The following is a 16,133-nucleotide window of genomic DNA, read 5'->3' as shown; positions in this document are numbered from 1 at the left end:
GTTGGAAGCTGAAGAAGGCACAGCCTGGTAGGCTTTGGGGGTCACCTCCCAAGTTTCTGCCCTGGGCCAACCATGTCTAACACTAGCTCTGGCAGGATACACATTTCAAATCTGACATATTGTAATCACATCACTGTATATGTAAAGGATGGTACCTGGTTAAAATAGCCCCGACAAAAAAGCTCCAAACCAAAAAAGCTCCCGACATAATAGTCCCTGACATAACAGCCAGTGTCAAAACGGCCTGCCCACAATAATAACCCTTGACAAGTTAGCCCCCCCGACAAAAGGGCCTGATCAGGCTGCCCAGAATATGGTACTGAATTTTTTTTCCTAATAATCTTACCTTGCCAAACAGGATAAGGTTGGTAAGACTATGAAAATGATGACAATATTGGGTTTTTTTTAATTAGCATGTTGATGGAAGAACAGTTTCTTTAAATAGCAGAACAGATCATGAATACCAGTTTGTAGCTATAGAATTTTGTTTATTTGTATATGCTTTATGCAATTGAATGCTAATAGGAGTCTTTATCAGTGAAGATTTCAGTTGTAGTTTATTATATTTTTTGTGATGTGTTATTTTTTCTTAGGGGGCTGTTTTGTCAAGGGTTGTTTTGCGGCAGGGGCCATTTTGTTAAGGGCTATTTTGTTAGGGTGTGAAATATCAAGGGTTATTTTGTTACAAGGCTGTTTTGTCGGGGCTGTTATGACTGGGTGCCGTAAAAGACAGCTAGAATAGTAAAAAATTGCATGTGTCATGGAATGGAAATCAAACCCTCACTCAGAACAAGTATCTAAATCATCAAATCAAGTGTAGGTGGAGGTTTGTTCTAGCCACTTAATAGTGTATGCCTTTATTCATTTTTTTTGGTTGTTTATAGTTTTATATAATATCTACTTACTGGAAGAGAAAGCCTTTCCCCCCCTCTTGTTAGAACTCAGCCCTTGCCCCCCCCCCCTTTTTTTCTGTTCAAAGAATTTTTGCTTCCATTACAGAGAAAAGAATGGACGTGGGATGAGAGTAAGATGTTGGTTATGCACGATCCTGTATACAGGTAACTTTCCAAATCTTTGTTTTTAACTCTTTTTATTATTTAAAAATGCTATTCTGACTACAACTAAGTGGATCACAAAACATACATAATGAAATCCTAACAAATAAAAGCTTGTCAGACATAAATCACAGACAGATAAAAGCTCTTCAGTCACAAATGAAACAAAAGTAGCAGCCCCATGCTTTCACAAACAGATATGTCTTCAACTGTTTGTTGGATCAGTTTTGCAATCTTAGATAGCCTGGTTAATTGTTCCAAATTTGTGGACCAGCAACCGAAAAGGCTGCATTGCAAGTTCCAGCTTACCAGTGTATCTCACAATATGCAGTTTATTATTTGTGAGTAGCATCAAAGTGCAGCTGGATAGTAAAATACCAGTGTAACGATCCTGCTTTTGGATCCATGGCACAGTTTGAAACTGTTGGGTGTCATTGTGCCTGAAGTTTATAGTAGACCTGCATCATATGTCATATAAGTCAAATTTATGGTGGGTGATAATGCAGTTGAAATCTTATTTGGATTTTGCTTACATCTTTTTAAAGTAGTAGCTCAAGATGAGTTGCATTCAGGTACACAAGGTATTTCTGTGTCCACGGAGAGCTCACAATCTGTTTTGTACTAGAAGTAATGGGATCTCAAGCCTGGTGCTCTAACCAGTAAGCAGATATTGCACAATAGTATTGTTTGTTCAACAGTGGTTTATAGTAGCACACAGTAGAAGGGGTTGTTTTTAACAGGCATAGAACTAGTGTTTCCAGCATCCCCTACCCCTCTCCCTCTTTCAGGGCTGTTGCCGCTGGTACCATAGCTCCACCTTAGCTCAAAACAAATCACTGAGGTACCAGGGCCTTAGTTGGAGGAGGGAGGTAGCCTGCCGCCGCCGCAAAATGGCAAGTTGGCTGCTTACTTCTCTTCAGTTTTCGACCTCAGTGGGGCACCATCAGTACCGAGATATATGGAGCAGATATGTTCCTTTATATGTATCAGAGATTGCTGTGGTGGATACACTTTCTTGAGTGTTTGTGTGGAAGGAGGGGGGGGGGGGGTAGAGGAGGTGGGAGGATAAAACCAAAAATTGTGAATCAGAGGGGGGAGTTGATGTTGGTGCCTCGAAAGATTGGGATGAGTCTGTTCAGTTTGAATTTTGCCTTTGTGTATTCTGCTATGATATGCAATGTGTTTTGTTGTAGTGCTTTTGATGCACTTTGTTGTAAGCATTTTTATGATTCTCTGATTCAATAGAGATATTTAAAAAAAAAAAGAAATGGTTTAAAAGCCACATTGCTGGCTCGTTAGGTTTAGTGCATCTGGCCCTGAGTCTGTCAAGATCTTCTAGATGCTCTTGACTAGGGTTACCATATTTTGTCCCCCAAAAAGGAGGACCCATACCCCGCCCCCTTTCATGCCCTCGCTCCGCCCCTGTCACATTTTCCCCTCCCCCCTGTCACACACTCTGTCACTCCCCCTCCCTGTCACCCCCCTCCCCTTACCTTACTAATGCCCTGGTGGTCTAGTGACCTCTTCGGGGCAGGAAATAGCCCCCTCTTTCCTGCCCAGAGCACTGCCCTGCATGCATCCTTCCTGTTCGTGATCTTGGCGCCGATTCAAAATGGCCGCCGAGAGTTGAAGTCCTATAGGATGGCCCGCCTACCAGCCTGCCCATTTGTCCAGAAATCCGGACAAACGGGCAGATTGGCAAAACCCGCCCGGTTGCCTGGACATGTCCTCAAAAAGAGGACATGTCCGGGTAAATTCAGACATATGGTAACCCTACTCTCTTGACAGTCCAGAAAATTTGGTGTGAGTAGGACGCTAAACAGCAGAGTTCTTGTTGGAGTGGGGGGAGGAAATAGGAAGACACAGACACTCACATAACATGGCTTGTGTTTTTTTTTTTTTAATAGTCTAATAATGAAGGTAGACTCATAGGCTTAGTAAAGATTTAATATAGCAGAGTTTAAAGTACCTATTTCCTGGAAGTATTAGTTGGTAAGTCTCACTAATTAATCAGCTAGATACTGGTCTGCCTTCACTGGTTGATTAAACCCAATGTAAAAGAGAATTTGTGAAACTGAGCTGTAAGCCAAACAACTCTGTGGAAATAGGAAAAGGCACAATTATCACTTTCCAAATTGCAGAAGATTTTTTTTTTAATTGAAAACTAATTTCTCATCCAGCTGAAAGTTGACTGTTTTACAATGGTCAGCTTAAAACCAAGAAAAAATGGTAGCCAGGCATGAAATTAGCATATTGATTAAAAAAGTGTTAAGCAGGTGGAGGCACAGACCACAGAGTTCTCCTTAACTTGAACTTTTTTTGAGGTTGACTAGAGCAAGCCAGGTAATTAGCACATGTCTGTCATTCACTTAAGAGTTCCAAGCAGGCATTCAATAGTGGAATTCTTTCTTCCTTTGATTTCAGGCTCCAGGAGGCCACAGCTTCTGCCTTTTACTGCTTCTGTACTAATAACTCCTTTAATGAACACAAACAACCCATAGATAGAACTCCCTAAAAACATGTTTAGTTTTGCTTGGATTTCAAAGGTGAAAAACTTACTACAGATTAGTCTACTTCTTGTATATAAGATCTACCCAACACATTTTGCTCAGTGATAGCTTTTTAGTGATTTATACCTATGTTTACTAAGAGGTGCATTAGCATTTTGTTTTTTTTGTTACATTTGTACCCCCTGCTTTCCCACTCATGGCAGGCTCAATGCGGCTTACCTGGGGCAATGGAGAGTTAAGTGACTTGCCCAGAGTCACAAGGAGCTGCCTGTGCCTGAAGTGGGAATTGAACTCAGTTCCCCAGGACCAAAGTCCACCACCCTAACCACTAACGCGCCTATACATTTCTAAGGGCGTGTTAGCGTTTTTAACGTACATAAATGGTTTACGCTTGTTAAACGCTAACAAGTCCATAGAAATGTATAGGCACGTTGGCGTTTAACGTGCCTTAAATTTGCAGGTGTGTTAAAAATGCTAATACACCTTAGTAAACATACCCCTTAGAGGTGTATTTTAAAAGCAAGTAGACATACAAAGCTACTTAGGAACCTATGGAATTTTGTAAGTCTAAGTGCTTTGAAAATGAGCCCCTTAGTCTTATGCCAGATTCTGCTTCTGTATCTACTTATCTGTTCATCAAAGTGTCTGCTATTTTCACATTTTTGTACAAATTGCATGTTCAGTACATGATGATAGCCTTCATTTTATTCATGTTAAATTTGTGTAATATGAACTGATATTCATTTTCTGCTTGTTACTGTGACAAGTCTTTTATATTCTTTCCTAACTTTTTTTTATCCTATCTACTATCATTAACTCCAGAATTGAAGCATGAGATCCTTTTTATACTTTGAATTTCAATAAACAGTTTTTTATAATAGTAAAAAATATAACTGTCCAAGAACCCCGCCACACACACACAACAGAACAGTAGCCCCAATCCCTCCCCCTTAACAAAATCAAAAGCCCTCATACACCATACAGCACAAAGATTCTGTGATTTCCCGCCACCACTTTGCCATCCCCTCACTCCCCCCCCCCCCCCCCCCCGAGAGCTGGTAGGTAAAGATTACTGTAAACTTAGTGTGCAACAGTAAAGCAATTTAACACCTGGCTACATGTCCTGGGTGATACCTGTTGTAGGTAAGCACCCCAGACCTTTAAAAAGCATTGCTGCTGTTTTGGTGACAAATGTGTTTCGAAGGATTCCCAGAGCAGCAAGGTATGAAGTTTGTTTCTCCAATACCAAAGAGAGGGTGGATAGTCCAACTGCCAGTGATTAAGAATGCATTTCTTCTCCCAAATACTTGACTTAAAAATGTTTTGCCCCCTCCCCACTTCCCAGTACCATCATCCTAGTGGAGCCAAAAAGCGCCCCAACCAAGGACATGCGTAGGGGAAAATCCAGTAGTAGAGATAGATGTTGAAAAATGAATCGCCAAAACTATGCAAAACTATCCACTTTGGGAAGCAAAATACTGCTGGTTACCTCTTAACCCCAGTACGGGAGCAACTCTCTCAAGAAGACCCAAAGAGTTTGAAATAATACACTGCGACATATCCAAAGGGGTAGTTTACTAAGTTGAGCATTCAAGAGGTAGTTAAGGTGCCAGGGCCGAAACAGAGATCTTTCCAGTGAATCTGTAAACAAGTCGGAGTCTAAAATCCAGTCTCTTAAATGGCGCAAATGACATGCTTGGTTATAATGCCTGATATCTGGGACCCCCATTCCCATTTGATGCCACGTCCCCAGCAAATAATGCCAACACATCTTAGGCCACACCCACCCAAACAAAAACGGGCAAGTGTTGATACAGAGATCTGAGGTACTTATGTAGAAGGCAAAGCAGCAAAGACTGCAATACATACAGCCAATGCAGAAAGAGCACCATACAGAATAGGTGAATCCTCCCTAACAGGGATAAAGGCAACCTACTTCATTGATCCAACTGCTTCTCCATTTCACAAAGCAGCTTATCCACATTCAAACGATAAAGCAGGCCAGGATATATAGATAACTGCACCCCCAAATAGCGAAAAGAGTCATTCGCCCATCACAGAGGAAACCCTGCTCTTTTTATACTTTTTAATCCAAATGAGGTTTTAAAGTGCTAGGCAATAAGGATGCATACTTATTAACATGCACTCAATTCTTTTACTGTGAGCTAAATCTATTTAATGTGTATAGGCCTACAAATTAACATAAGTTGAGTTGATTACCCATTTAAAAACTTTTAATGTGTTAATTTATTGAAAATGAATGTGAAGATGGTGGGACCCATTATGTTGCTGTGAGCCCTGTTATTTTACCTCTAAATGTTTTCCTTTATTCTACATTATGGGGAAGAGAAAAAGCCTGCTCATTTGCCACTTGGAGCTCTGTCAGTCCCTGTGGCAGTTGTGGCCTAGACTTAACGCAATCCTCAGATGGGCAGTTATTGGGAGAAGAACTGGTAGGAGAGCCAATGTTTCCCCAAGCCTCTGTGATATTGTGATGTGATGTGCTGAATTTCCTGCAATAATGATTTATGCTGGATTCAGATAATTGCTGGCTGGAGCTCACTAGGTAAACTGAGCCGTGAGAGGCAATTCTGGCACTCCGGCGCTCCCACCCCTCCTCCATTTAATGATCATGGCTAGCTTGAATAAGACTTCAGTAGCTAACTACCAGAAAGGCAGAGCCAACGTAGGAGGGTAATTGAGACTGAAACTGTGAAACAAGAGTTCACATAGCCCGTCTCCAGGTGATAGTCCTCGGCTTTCTGCAGAGCAGGGATGTTACCAAGGAAAGACCATTTATTCTGAGGTTCTCAGGCAATAGTCCTCAAGTATTGGGTAGGTTTTCTTTTCAAATTTTAAATCTATGATAAATGAGAGAAGCACCACTCCAAACATTCTTAGATGTGTATCTGAGCACTTGGATTGCTGAGAAACGTGTGACCAGCTGATCTGATTCAAGCTAAATTTTCTTCCATCTCATCAACCAAAATGAACTGGACCTAATTTTTCCTGCATTGTAATTTGGATTATTACAGAGGTCAGCCTGTAGGAATTGAGGTCACTAGACAATTATGAGACTTCATCCCTAGCATTTGAGGGACTTCAGTGATCACTTCTTTCTCTTTCTGGCTCTCTTCACCTGCACAGAGGGCAAGATCCTCTTCATTTTCACCTTCATCCACTCTGTGCATACAAAAAAAACCTTTATCTGCTCCAAGAATCACCATCAGTTCCCCCTCTGCAAGCAAAGAGGATCACTGCAGGACCATCTTCAGAAATTCAAGAAAAATACAGCAACAAAGAGGAGGAATTCATCTGGACCCAGAGTCTGCTATGTTCACCAATCAGTGAGTTCACACTGATACTCTGATACAGAGTAATAATTCAGGTTTTCAATCAATATTTATCTTGATGTACATTCTGCTTGCGTAAGATCCCAAATATAAGTGCTGTAATGAATACCTAGCTAGTAAGTATCTGTAAATAAACTGCCCTGCAAATACAGAATAAGAACTTAGACAGCCTTTAACATTGAGTGTATGTATTTAAAACATTTTGCAGTGAAAGATAGTTCTTTTCCCCAACACATATATGAAATCTCTCTTACATAAATAATACTTAATAGTATCTTTTACCTAAAGGAGCACAGACAGCTACCACCCCCATCAGACCTGATTTCAGTGGGGTGTGATGGAATGAATGATGGAACATCCAAACAGGCAACAAAACAAAACAGTGAGGTAGATCCAAGGAGGATATCAAATGGTCTTTATTGGAAAACGGCAGAAGACGACCCAATATGGCCGTGTTTCGGCACAAAAGGTCTGCCTCAGGGGTTTGGTGAATCTCTGATGTTGTGACAGAAGTGCTTAACAGCGAGATTGTTGTAAAAGTTCCGGCTGTAAAATCCTTGTAATATCCTCAGTCCCATTGAAGGAAAGAAAAGTACAAACGACCTAACCAACTATCGCCCAGTAGCATCTATCCCGCTCATAACCAAACTCATGGAAGGCGTAGTGACGAAACAGCTCACTAACCACCTAAATAAACACTCAATTCTACATGAATCTCAATCAGGATTTCGATTGAATTACAGCACAGAAACAGTACTAGTAACTTTAATGAACAAATTTAAACAAACAATTGCAACCGGCAATAACATACTTCTACAATTTGACATGTCCAGTGCCTTTGATATGGTCAACCATGGAATACTATTACACATCCTGGAATACTTCGGAGTCGGAGGTAACGTTCTTAATTGGTTTAGAGGATTCCTGACAACAAGATCATACCAAGTAACAACTAACGCAGAGACATCAGTCCCATGGAGACCGGAATGCGGTATCCCCCAAGGATCCCCCCTCTCACTAACCCTCTTTAACCTGATGATGATGCCAAGCTATTAGGCAATCAGAAGCTCAACCCATACATATGCAGACAATGTCATGATTTACATCCCATTCAAACATGACCTAAAGGAAATCACCAACGAAATCAACCAAAGCTTCCAAATAATGCACTCCTGGGCGGATGCATTTCAATTAAAACTCAACACAGAAAAAACACAATGTCTTATAATCACCTCACAACACAATACAAATAAATTCACCACCATAACCACCCCAAACTTTTCCCTCCCTGTCTCTAACAACCTGAAAACTCTGGGAGTCACCATTGACCAAAATCTCACACTTGAAAATCACGTGAAAAACATAACTAAGAAAATGTTCCATTCTATGTGGAAACTCAAAAGAGTAAAACCTTTCTTCCCAAGGGCCATTTTTCGGAACCTGGTACAGTAATGGTATTAAGTCACCTGGACTATTGCAATGCACTTTATGCCGGCTGCAAAGAACAGACCATCAAAAAACTTCAAACAGCCCAAAATACTGCAGCTAGACTCATATTTGGGAAAACAAAATATGAAAGTGCAAAACCCCTAAGAAAGAAATTACACTGGCTCCCACTTAAAGAAGTATCGCATTCAAGACCTACATGATTGTTCACAAAATCATTTACGGAGATGCCCCGACATACATGCTAGACCTCATGGACCTACCACCCAGAAATGCTAAAAGATCTTCCCGTAACCTTTCTTAACCTACATTTCCCCAGCTGCAAAGGACTAAAATACAAACTATCACACGCAACCAGCTTTTCTTATATGAGTACGCAGCTATGGAATTCATTTCCAACTCACCTGAAAACGAATTAACTGTCTTCCGCAAATCCCTGAAGACTTACCTCTTTAACAAAGCCTACCACGAGAACCCATAACTAACCATAACACAACACCTACCCAAGTTTATTCAAATGTATCTTTTTACAACTGCTTGACCAAATCCTCTTGCCTTCACTGACTTCTTTGTAACACCAATTGTATTATTTAACCTGGAATGACGATGCCATAACAGGTCTTTGTAAGCCAATTGAGCCTGCAAATAGGTGGGAAAATGTGGGATACAAGCGCAATAAATAAATAAATAAATCTAGAATTTTAAGTGGATCACTGAGCTTTCAGGTTTCCTTTTGTTTTTTTGAAAGAATCAAGACATACTGAGGCAGATGCATCAACCAAACGTTAAAAAATCTAAATCGTTAAAGTCCCTAACGATTTTAAAAAAACGAAGAATGCACAAAAAAAAAGTCACACATGCTCAGATCAGTATTGAAACGTACAATGTATCAAGGAATCACAATACACGTCGGTAATCTGCCCCTAAATCATGCGCAGAGCAGCCAAGCGTTTTGCTGGCTGCTCTGCGCATGCTGCAAATGTCAAAACAAACAAACAAAAAAAGCCACAACACATACACGTGGCTACCCGGTCAACAAAATACAAAAACAAAGGATCAGGAGGGGGCAAGGGCGCTCGTCCAGAGCGTCCTGTATGGACGACCTTGCCCCCCCCCCCCGCTGCTCCCCACTTTCCGCCGCTTCCCCCCCCCCCCCCCGAAAAAGCAAAATTCTAGCAGCCCCGGTCCCCCTCCCTTCCTGTTCTTCTGTTTTGCAAAAGCTAACTCCGCCTCCCGTCATTCTTCCGCCCCGTGCTCCGCCCCTGCTGCCCCCCTGAGGTCGACTATGCCGCTCCCTCCTCCACCGAGACCCCCCTCCCTATTACCGACCAGCGCCTCTCACCTCTTTCTGAAGCGCTGTACGGGCAGGAAGATCTGTTGTGTTGGTCGCAGAGTCTCCATGACATCTCTTCTTTCCTGGCCTAGGCCCGCCTCCTTCTGACGTACGTCAGAAGGAGGCGGGGCCTAGGCCAGGGAAGAAGAGACGTTATGGAGACTCTGCGACCAACACAACAGATCTTCCTGCCCGTGCAGCGCTTCAGAAAGAGGTGAGAGGCGCTGCTCGGGTCGGTAATAGGGAGGGGGGTCTCGGTGGAGGGGGGGAGCGGCGTAGTCGACCTCAGGGGGGGCAGCGGGGGCGGGGCACGGGACGGAAGAATGACGGGAGGCGGAGCTAGCTTTGCAAAACACAAGAACAGGAAGGGGGGGGGGGACCGGGGCTGCTAGAATTTCGCTTTTTCATGGTGGGTGGGAAAGCGGTGGAAAGTGGGGAGCAGCAGGGGGGGGGGTGCACGGGGCGGAGGAATGATGGGAGGCGGAGCTAGCTTTTGCAAAACAGAAGAACAGGAAGGGAGGGGGACCGGGGCTGCTAGAATTTCGCTTTTTCGTGGGGGGGGGGGGGGGGGGGGAAGTGGCGGACAGTGGGGAGCAGCGGGGGGGGGGGCATGGTCGTCCATACAGGATGCTCCTGATGAGCGCCCTTGCCCCTTCCCGATCCTTTTTTTATTTTTTTAATTTGATGTGTTTTATGACACATTTTCTTTAAGCTCAAACACAGCTCTTTTGGACATATGTAATGCAACGTCGTTTTGACCAATCACAGCGCTTTTAGCTCTGCTAATGCGCTGGGATTGGCTCAAAGTTTGTTTATTTTTTCATTTTACGATTTTTCCTGGCACAGAGCTGTCCTAACGAGAGGTCCAGACCTCTCGTTAGATTTCCTGCCTTTTTCCTGCGTAAAGGCAATCGGAAAAGGTTACTGCATCTCGTTTCAATGGGGTTTTTACACTAATTGCTCATCTCCATTCCGTTTTCGTTAGCTGCTAGCTTCCTCAGTAAAAGCCCTTTGATGCATGCAACGGATCAAAATTTCCTCGTTGTAGGGTCATTAAAGGCTCAATAAGCTTTAGTGCATCTGCCTCACTATCCTTTGCTTCAGCCAAGTAGCATGCACTAAGCTTTAGTAAATGGGTTCCTAAGTAACGGAAACTAAAAATGATAGTTTATTGTTTGCATGTTTTGTTTTTGCATTCACACACACTCCACTTTCATCTCCTTCACCATAGGAGCCAACTTTTCTAAATTATTGGGGGTGCTAAGCCCAGTGGAAATGACCCATCCCTGGACACATACAAGGAATTTTCTCAATATTGGGGGTGCTCAAGCACCCACAGAGTCGGCTGCAATGTCCCTCACCCTTCATTTCACACTTAAAAGCAGGCATTTTGGAGCTATCTCAGGAGACACTAACTGTAAAAGGGACAGAGCATCAACCACCCATTGTTTCAGGAGTTTCGTTAATGTATCACAGAATGGTTTTCCAGTTGATCTTTTATTTAGTTATTGGAATTTATTAACCAACTTTGTGAAGAGATTTACCCAAGGCTGTGTACAACAGATATAGGTCTTGCTCAATGAGAATCCCTAAGGGTTAGTACTGCGTGCTTTCTTCATTGTGGCAAAGTTCTGGTTGGCTGCTTTTTCTTTGGCAGGCATGCAAATAGCAATTAAAATGTTACTTTACTTTTTTTTTTTTTCATCAACTGCTGCAACAGCAGAACTGAATGCTCGGTTAACATTTTCTTATTGCTTGCCCCGTTAGTTGCATATGACTTCTGATACGCTCTAATAGCCTTTATTAGCATTCCTAAGATGTCCAGCTTTTGTCTGGTTTTCTGACACTTGGGATTTCTCCAGGATCTTTTAGAATAATTTATCTTCACTCTTGAGAGGATGGTCAAAAGTTACATCTGTAAGTGGTGATCCATAATGCAGTGCTTGTACCTTGCCTTAAGGCGCCTTTAGAAAGGCAAGCAATAAATATGATTAAATATATATATGTGCCATAATTATCGCCCAGGCTGCTTAATCATAGAGAACTGAAGGTTGCATTGCAATAAGATAATTGCCCTGAGAGAATCTTTCATGATGTAAGAGTCTATGCATTTGAGCAGTCCATTCTGTAGTGTATAAGACAGAGCTTGCCACAACACATCACAAATAAGGAAATAAAATCCAACATAGAATGATATTTCACCATAGGGAAAACAGTATATTTGAGCATATGTCCATTATCCTAAAATGATCAAGAAGAAACAATGTATACTACTGCATTTAATATTTTGTGTTCACACCCTGACGCAGGCTGAAGGCAAACCGTGGCCACATCAGGTTTTATTTCGCACTAAATCTGTGTTTAAGGACTTTTATTTGTGGCATGGCAAGTTTTAGTGGGTGCAGTGCACTTCAGGCGGGTGGACCCAGGCCCATCCCCCCCTGCCTGTTACACTTGTAGTGGTAAATGGGAGCCCTCCAACCCTCCCAAACCCACTGTACCCACATGTAGGTGCCCCCCTTCACCCCTTAGGGCTATGGTAGTGGTGTACAGTTGTGGGGAGTGGGCTTTGGGGGGGTTGGGGGGCTCAGCACCAAAGGTAAGGGAGCTATGCACCTGGGAGCAATTTGTGAAGTCCACTGCAGTGCTCCAGCATGTGAGGGGGACCAGTGCACTACGAATGCTGGCTCCTCCCATGACCAAATGACTTGGATTTGGTAGTTTTTGAGATGGGCGTCCTCGGTTTCCATTATCGCCGAAAATCTGAAATGACCAAGTCTAGGGACGACCATCTCTAAGGACGACCTAAATTTCAAGATTTGGGCGTCCCCGACCGTATTATCGAAATGAAAGATGGACGTCCACCGGGATGTTTTGCGAGGACGTCCTCAGCAAAAACTTGGGCGTCCCTTTCAGTTATGCCGCTCTAGGTGATCCAAGATTAAGGCCAAAATATACCCTTTCCCTTCAGTTCTTTGGAAGTATTCATTCAGTTCAGGGCATAAGAGTTAATTGTTTCTAGAGTTGATGACATACATCGTACTGAAGTATAAATTCTGTAGTATATTAGAAGTCTGTTTGGTTAAAAGTTGCACTGTAAATTCAGATTTTCTTGATCTTGAAGTGCAAGGTTTGGAGTGTATTCCCCTCCTGTTTATATATTTATTTTTCCTTTTTGCAGAAATGCAGAATAAAGTATATATGCATGTTTCTAATTCTCTCTTTTTTTCCCCCCTAGAATATTCTATGTATCTCATGATTCACAGGACCTTAAGATTTTCAGTTACATTGCAAGGGATGGTGCAAGTAACACATTCAGATGCAATGTGTTCAAATCTAAAAAGAAGGTTGGTTGATGTCTTTTCATAGTTACTTAGTCTCTGATGACTATTTAGGCCGGCCCAGTTACCTTTCCTGTCTCTCCTTGTGTTTCCTTTGTGTTATATAATATATTAGATATCCCCATGCTTTAGTTCTTTTTGTTCTTGTATTTGTTTTTGTATGGGTGTTTCTCTTACCCCAGATTTCATATTGCTTTCTATACTGGTTCTGAAGGATGGTCAGTCAAATTTTAATAAGCTTTAAACCTTCATATTAATTTCAAGCAGGAAATGTTTGTACTGATACTTTTGTTACTGCTGCCTTTATTAAATTAGTAGAAATAGAGAGATGTAGGAAATATGCTTTATTTTTTGCTTTCCACGTGATATATGTAGAACATGAAACAATGTATTATGTTGTATAGAATAATACCTCATGGCAACTTGTTTAATCCTTTTTGTATATGGCAGCAAAGAAAAAAAAAACTGGACGTGGAATGTTCTTATACCATGCATAGTCTGAAGAGGACACCCAGATGAAAGGATATGGGAATACTGTAAGGGGATAGTGGGATTTGATATACCACCTTTTTGTACAAGTGGTACTAGCAAGTTTTTGGTGGTGGTGATCAAAATCCAAGGATGCAGATTAGTTGGGATAACTTCCCTGACACCCAACTTTGGGGGAGTTTTTTTGTGATGTGAAACTTTTAATCCCTGCTGGAATTGGTTAAGAGTTGAGGTCCATCCATCCCCCCGATTCTGGATTGATTTTCAAATCACAGAATTCTGACGATAGCTCACAATCACACCCTCCCCCAAAGACTCTGTTTAAAAAATAATTCCCATTTCAGAACCATCTTTAGCTAATAGTTCAAAACTTGGTCAACCCCCTGATTAAAATGATTTTGTTTGCTTGAATATTTTTCTTATCTCTCCACTGTTTTGACACTCAAGCATAAATGCAGAGTATAAAATCATTAAATACAATCCAGTGTAATTCATCTTTCTTTGCTCTACAATCAGATTTAATGTTAATCGGAAGCCAGAATCAACATAACATCCACAATTCCTCTGTCCCCTTAAATATTTGATATTTACCTGAAGGGGCCATGGTCGTCCATTTTTTTCCCTCTAAGATAGCACAGGACAGTGGAGCAGTTATATCTTTCAGTATTTTGAATCTGAGATAGTAATATTGCTATATAATTTTGGCAGAATGAAGGTAATGGTTAAGATGGTAAATAGTTGGCTACTTAGGTGCTATTTTATAAAAACGCATAAGTACCTATGTGTATACTAGCATAAAAACAGCTGGAATCATGCTTATCTTGTAGGTGCAGACAGTTAGACCTGCTCTTCAGCTGGTGTAAATGTCTGTGTCTAGAATCATCTTATATTTCACCCCCCCCCTCAGGAGCATCCTTAGATTCGGGGGGGGGGGGGGGGGTGAGGCTGGCCTGACAGGAGCCCCTAGGGCCAGCTCCATCAGCCTCCATCTAAAGTGAGAGGGTATTAATGGATAGGTTTTGTGGTATATCCTGAGGGAAAGCCTAAGTGAATTCAACCCTTAAAATCTTACACACATCTCTCATGTGTGTTGTGTCTTCACTGACAGTTTTTCAAACTCTATCTCAACAGAGAAAAACAGATATTTTACATCCTCAGGAAGCTCCTCCCTGGGTGTCCTAGAGAAGGATAAATTGATACATTGTCTGACAGGAAAAAACTCTCACAGATCAAAATACCAGTTTGATTGACACACAAATTAATATTCTATCAAAGCCCAGTTTATAAATGGGTTTCACATATGCACATAGATTAAATCTTATAATCTAAATTTGTAGCAAAAACCTCCACCTAAACTCTGCTCCTGTACATAACTACTTGTAAAGTGTTTGCCATCATATCATGGAGCATACTCTTGCACTGGTCTTTATTTTACAGGTGGCCATTTACATGTGCACATGGCCACATATTATAATAATACCCTCAGCGTGTGTGTGTTGGGGGGGAGGGGGGTTAATTTTCTACAGATCACCAAATGTTAAGTGCCAGGATGATGCATGTTAGGCACAAATTCTACGTCGACAATTATGCTTGTAATTGCCGTTTTGATAGGATACTAGCGTAAGTCTGCTCACCGGCTCTGATCGCAAATTGCATTTAAACGAGGGTCTCCTGCTTTCCTTCCTAATGATCAGCGGGCAGCATGCCAAACAAGGGTGTTGCTCCCTCTGCAAACCTTACGCCAGCTTGGAGCTGACATTAGGGTTGCCTACAAGGGAGGAATGGGGACACCCACTGAAGAGAGTTAACAGGTCAAACCTAAGCCTGCCCCCCCCCCAAAAAAAAAAAAACACACAAGGCCTGAAGGTCTGGTGGACCTCCAGGGCTCCCCCTCAAAGAATCCTGGTGGTCCAGAGGGACCGCTGCTTCCCTCCCTCCCCAAAATAAAATTGAAAAAATGGCCTAGTGGTCCAGTGGGACTGCTAACCCTCTCTCCCGGCACACCTCCACACCCTGTGGCCTACCTTGTCCATAGTTGGAGGAAGGAGGGACTAGCACTCCTGCCTCTTCGGGTGCCTCCTCAAAATGGTGGCACCCTGCCTGATGCATCCTGGGATGTGATGGGTGGGGCTTAATCCTTATATGGAAGTTAACCCCACCCAGTGCATCCCAGGATGCACTGGGCAGGGTGCCACCATTTTGAGGAGGTGCCTGAAGAGGAGGGAGGGAGTACTCCTACTTCCAGCTATGGACAGGTAGGGCCGCGGGGGTGGGGGGGGGGTGCCAGGAGGGATGGAGGAAAGAAAGGAGGGCTAGAGGTTCTGTTTGTCCTAATTAGATTGTAAACTCTGTCGAGCAGGGACTGTCTCTTCATGTTCAAGTGTACATCTAGTAGCACTATAGAAATGATAAGTAGTAGTAGTAGAGGTCTCACTGGACCACCAGGGTTCTTTAGTGTTTGGAGAGGGGGGACCTGGAGGCATTATAGCTGTTGCATCGCTATTTTTAGAGTGCTGTTTGGAACAGAGCGGAGCTTCTGATCCATTGGCTTGTCAAATTTGTAGAATACTGACTAAGCAATTACTTGTGTTACTGCAAATTAACGC

The 16,133-nt window shown here is 42.4% G+C and overlaps 1 protein-coding gene across 3 annotated transcripts in view; it reads left to right on the top strand.

Annotated features, from left to right (window-relative positions):
* Positions 1-16,133, top strand: part of LOC115472985 — a 130,897-nt gene that overhangs the window by 68,736 nt on the left and 46,028 nt on the right. For all 3 annotated transcript variants that reach the window (XM_030207553.1, XM_030207551.1, XM_030207552.1), the window contains 2 exons: positions 1,000-1,058; positions 12,936-13,044. In XM_030207553.1, the coding sequence (XP_030063413.1) occupies positions 1,000-1,058; positions 12,936-13,044 (168 nt within the window). The remainder of the gene's footprint in view (positions 1-999; positions 1,059-12,935; positions 13,045-16,133) is intronic.

This window comes from Microcaecilia unicolor, chromosome 6, assembly GCF_901765095.1.
Source record: "Microcaecilia unicolor chromosome 6, aMicUni1.1, whole genome shotgun sequence".
In the NCBI taxonomy this organism is placed as follows: Eukaryota; Metazoa; Chordata; class Amphibia; order Gymnophiona; family Siphonopidae; genus Microcaecilia; species Microcaecilia unicolor.
This window is presented reverse-complemented; position numbering and strand designations above follow the sequence as displayed.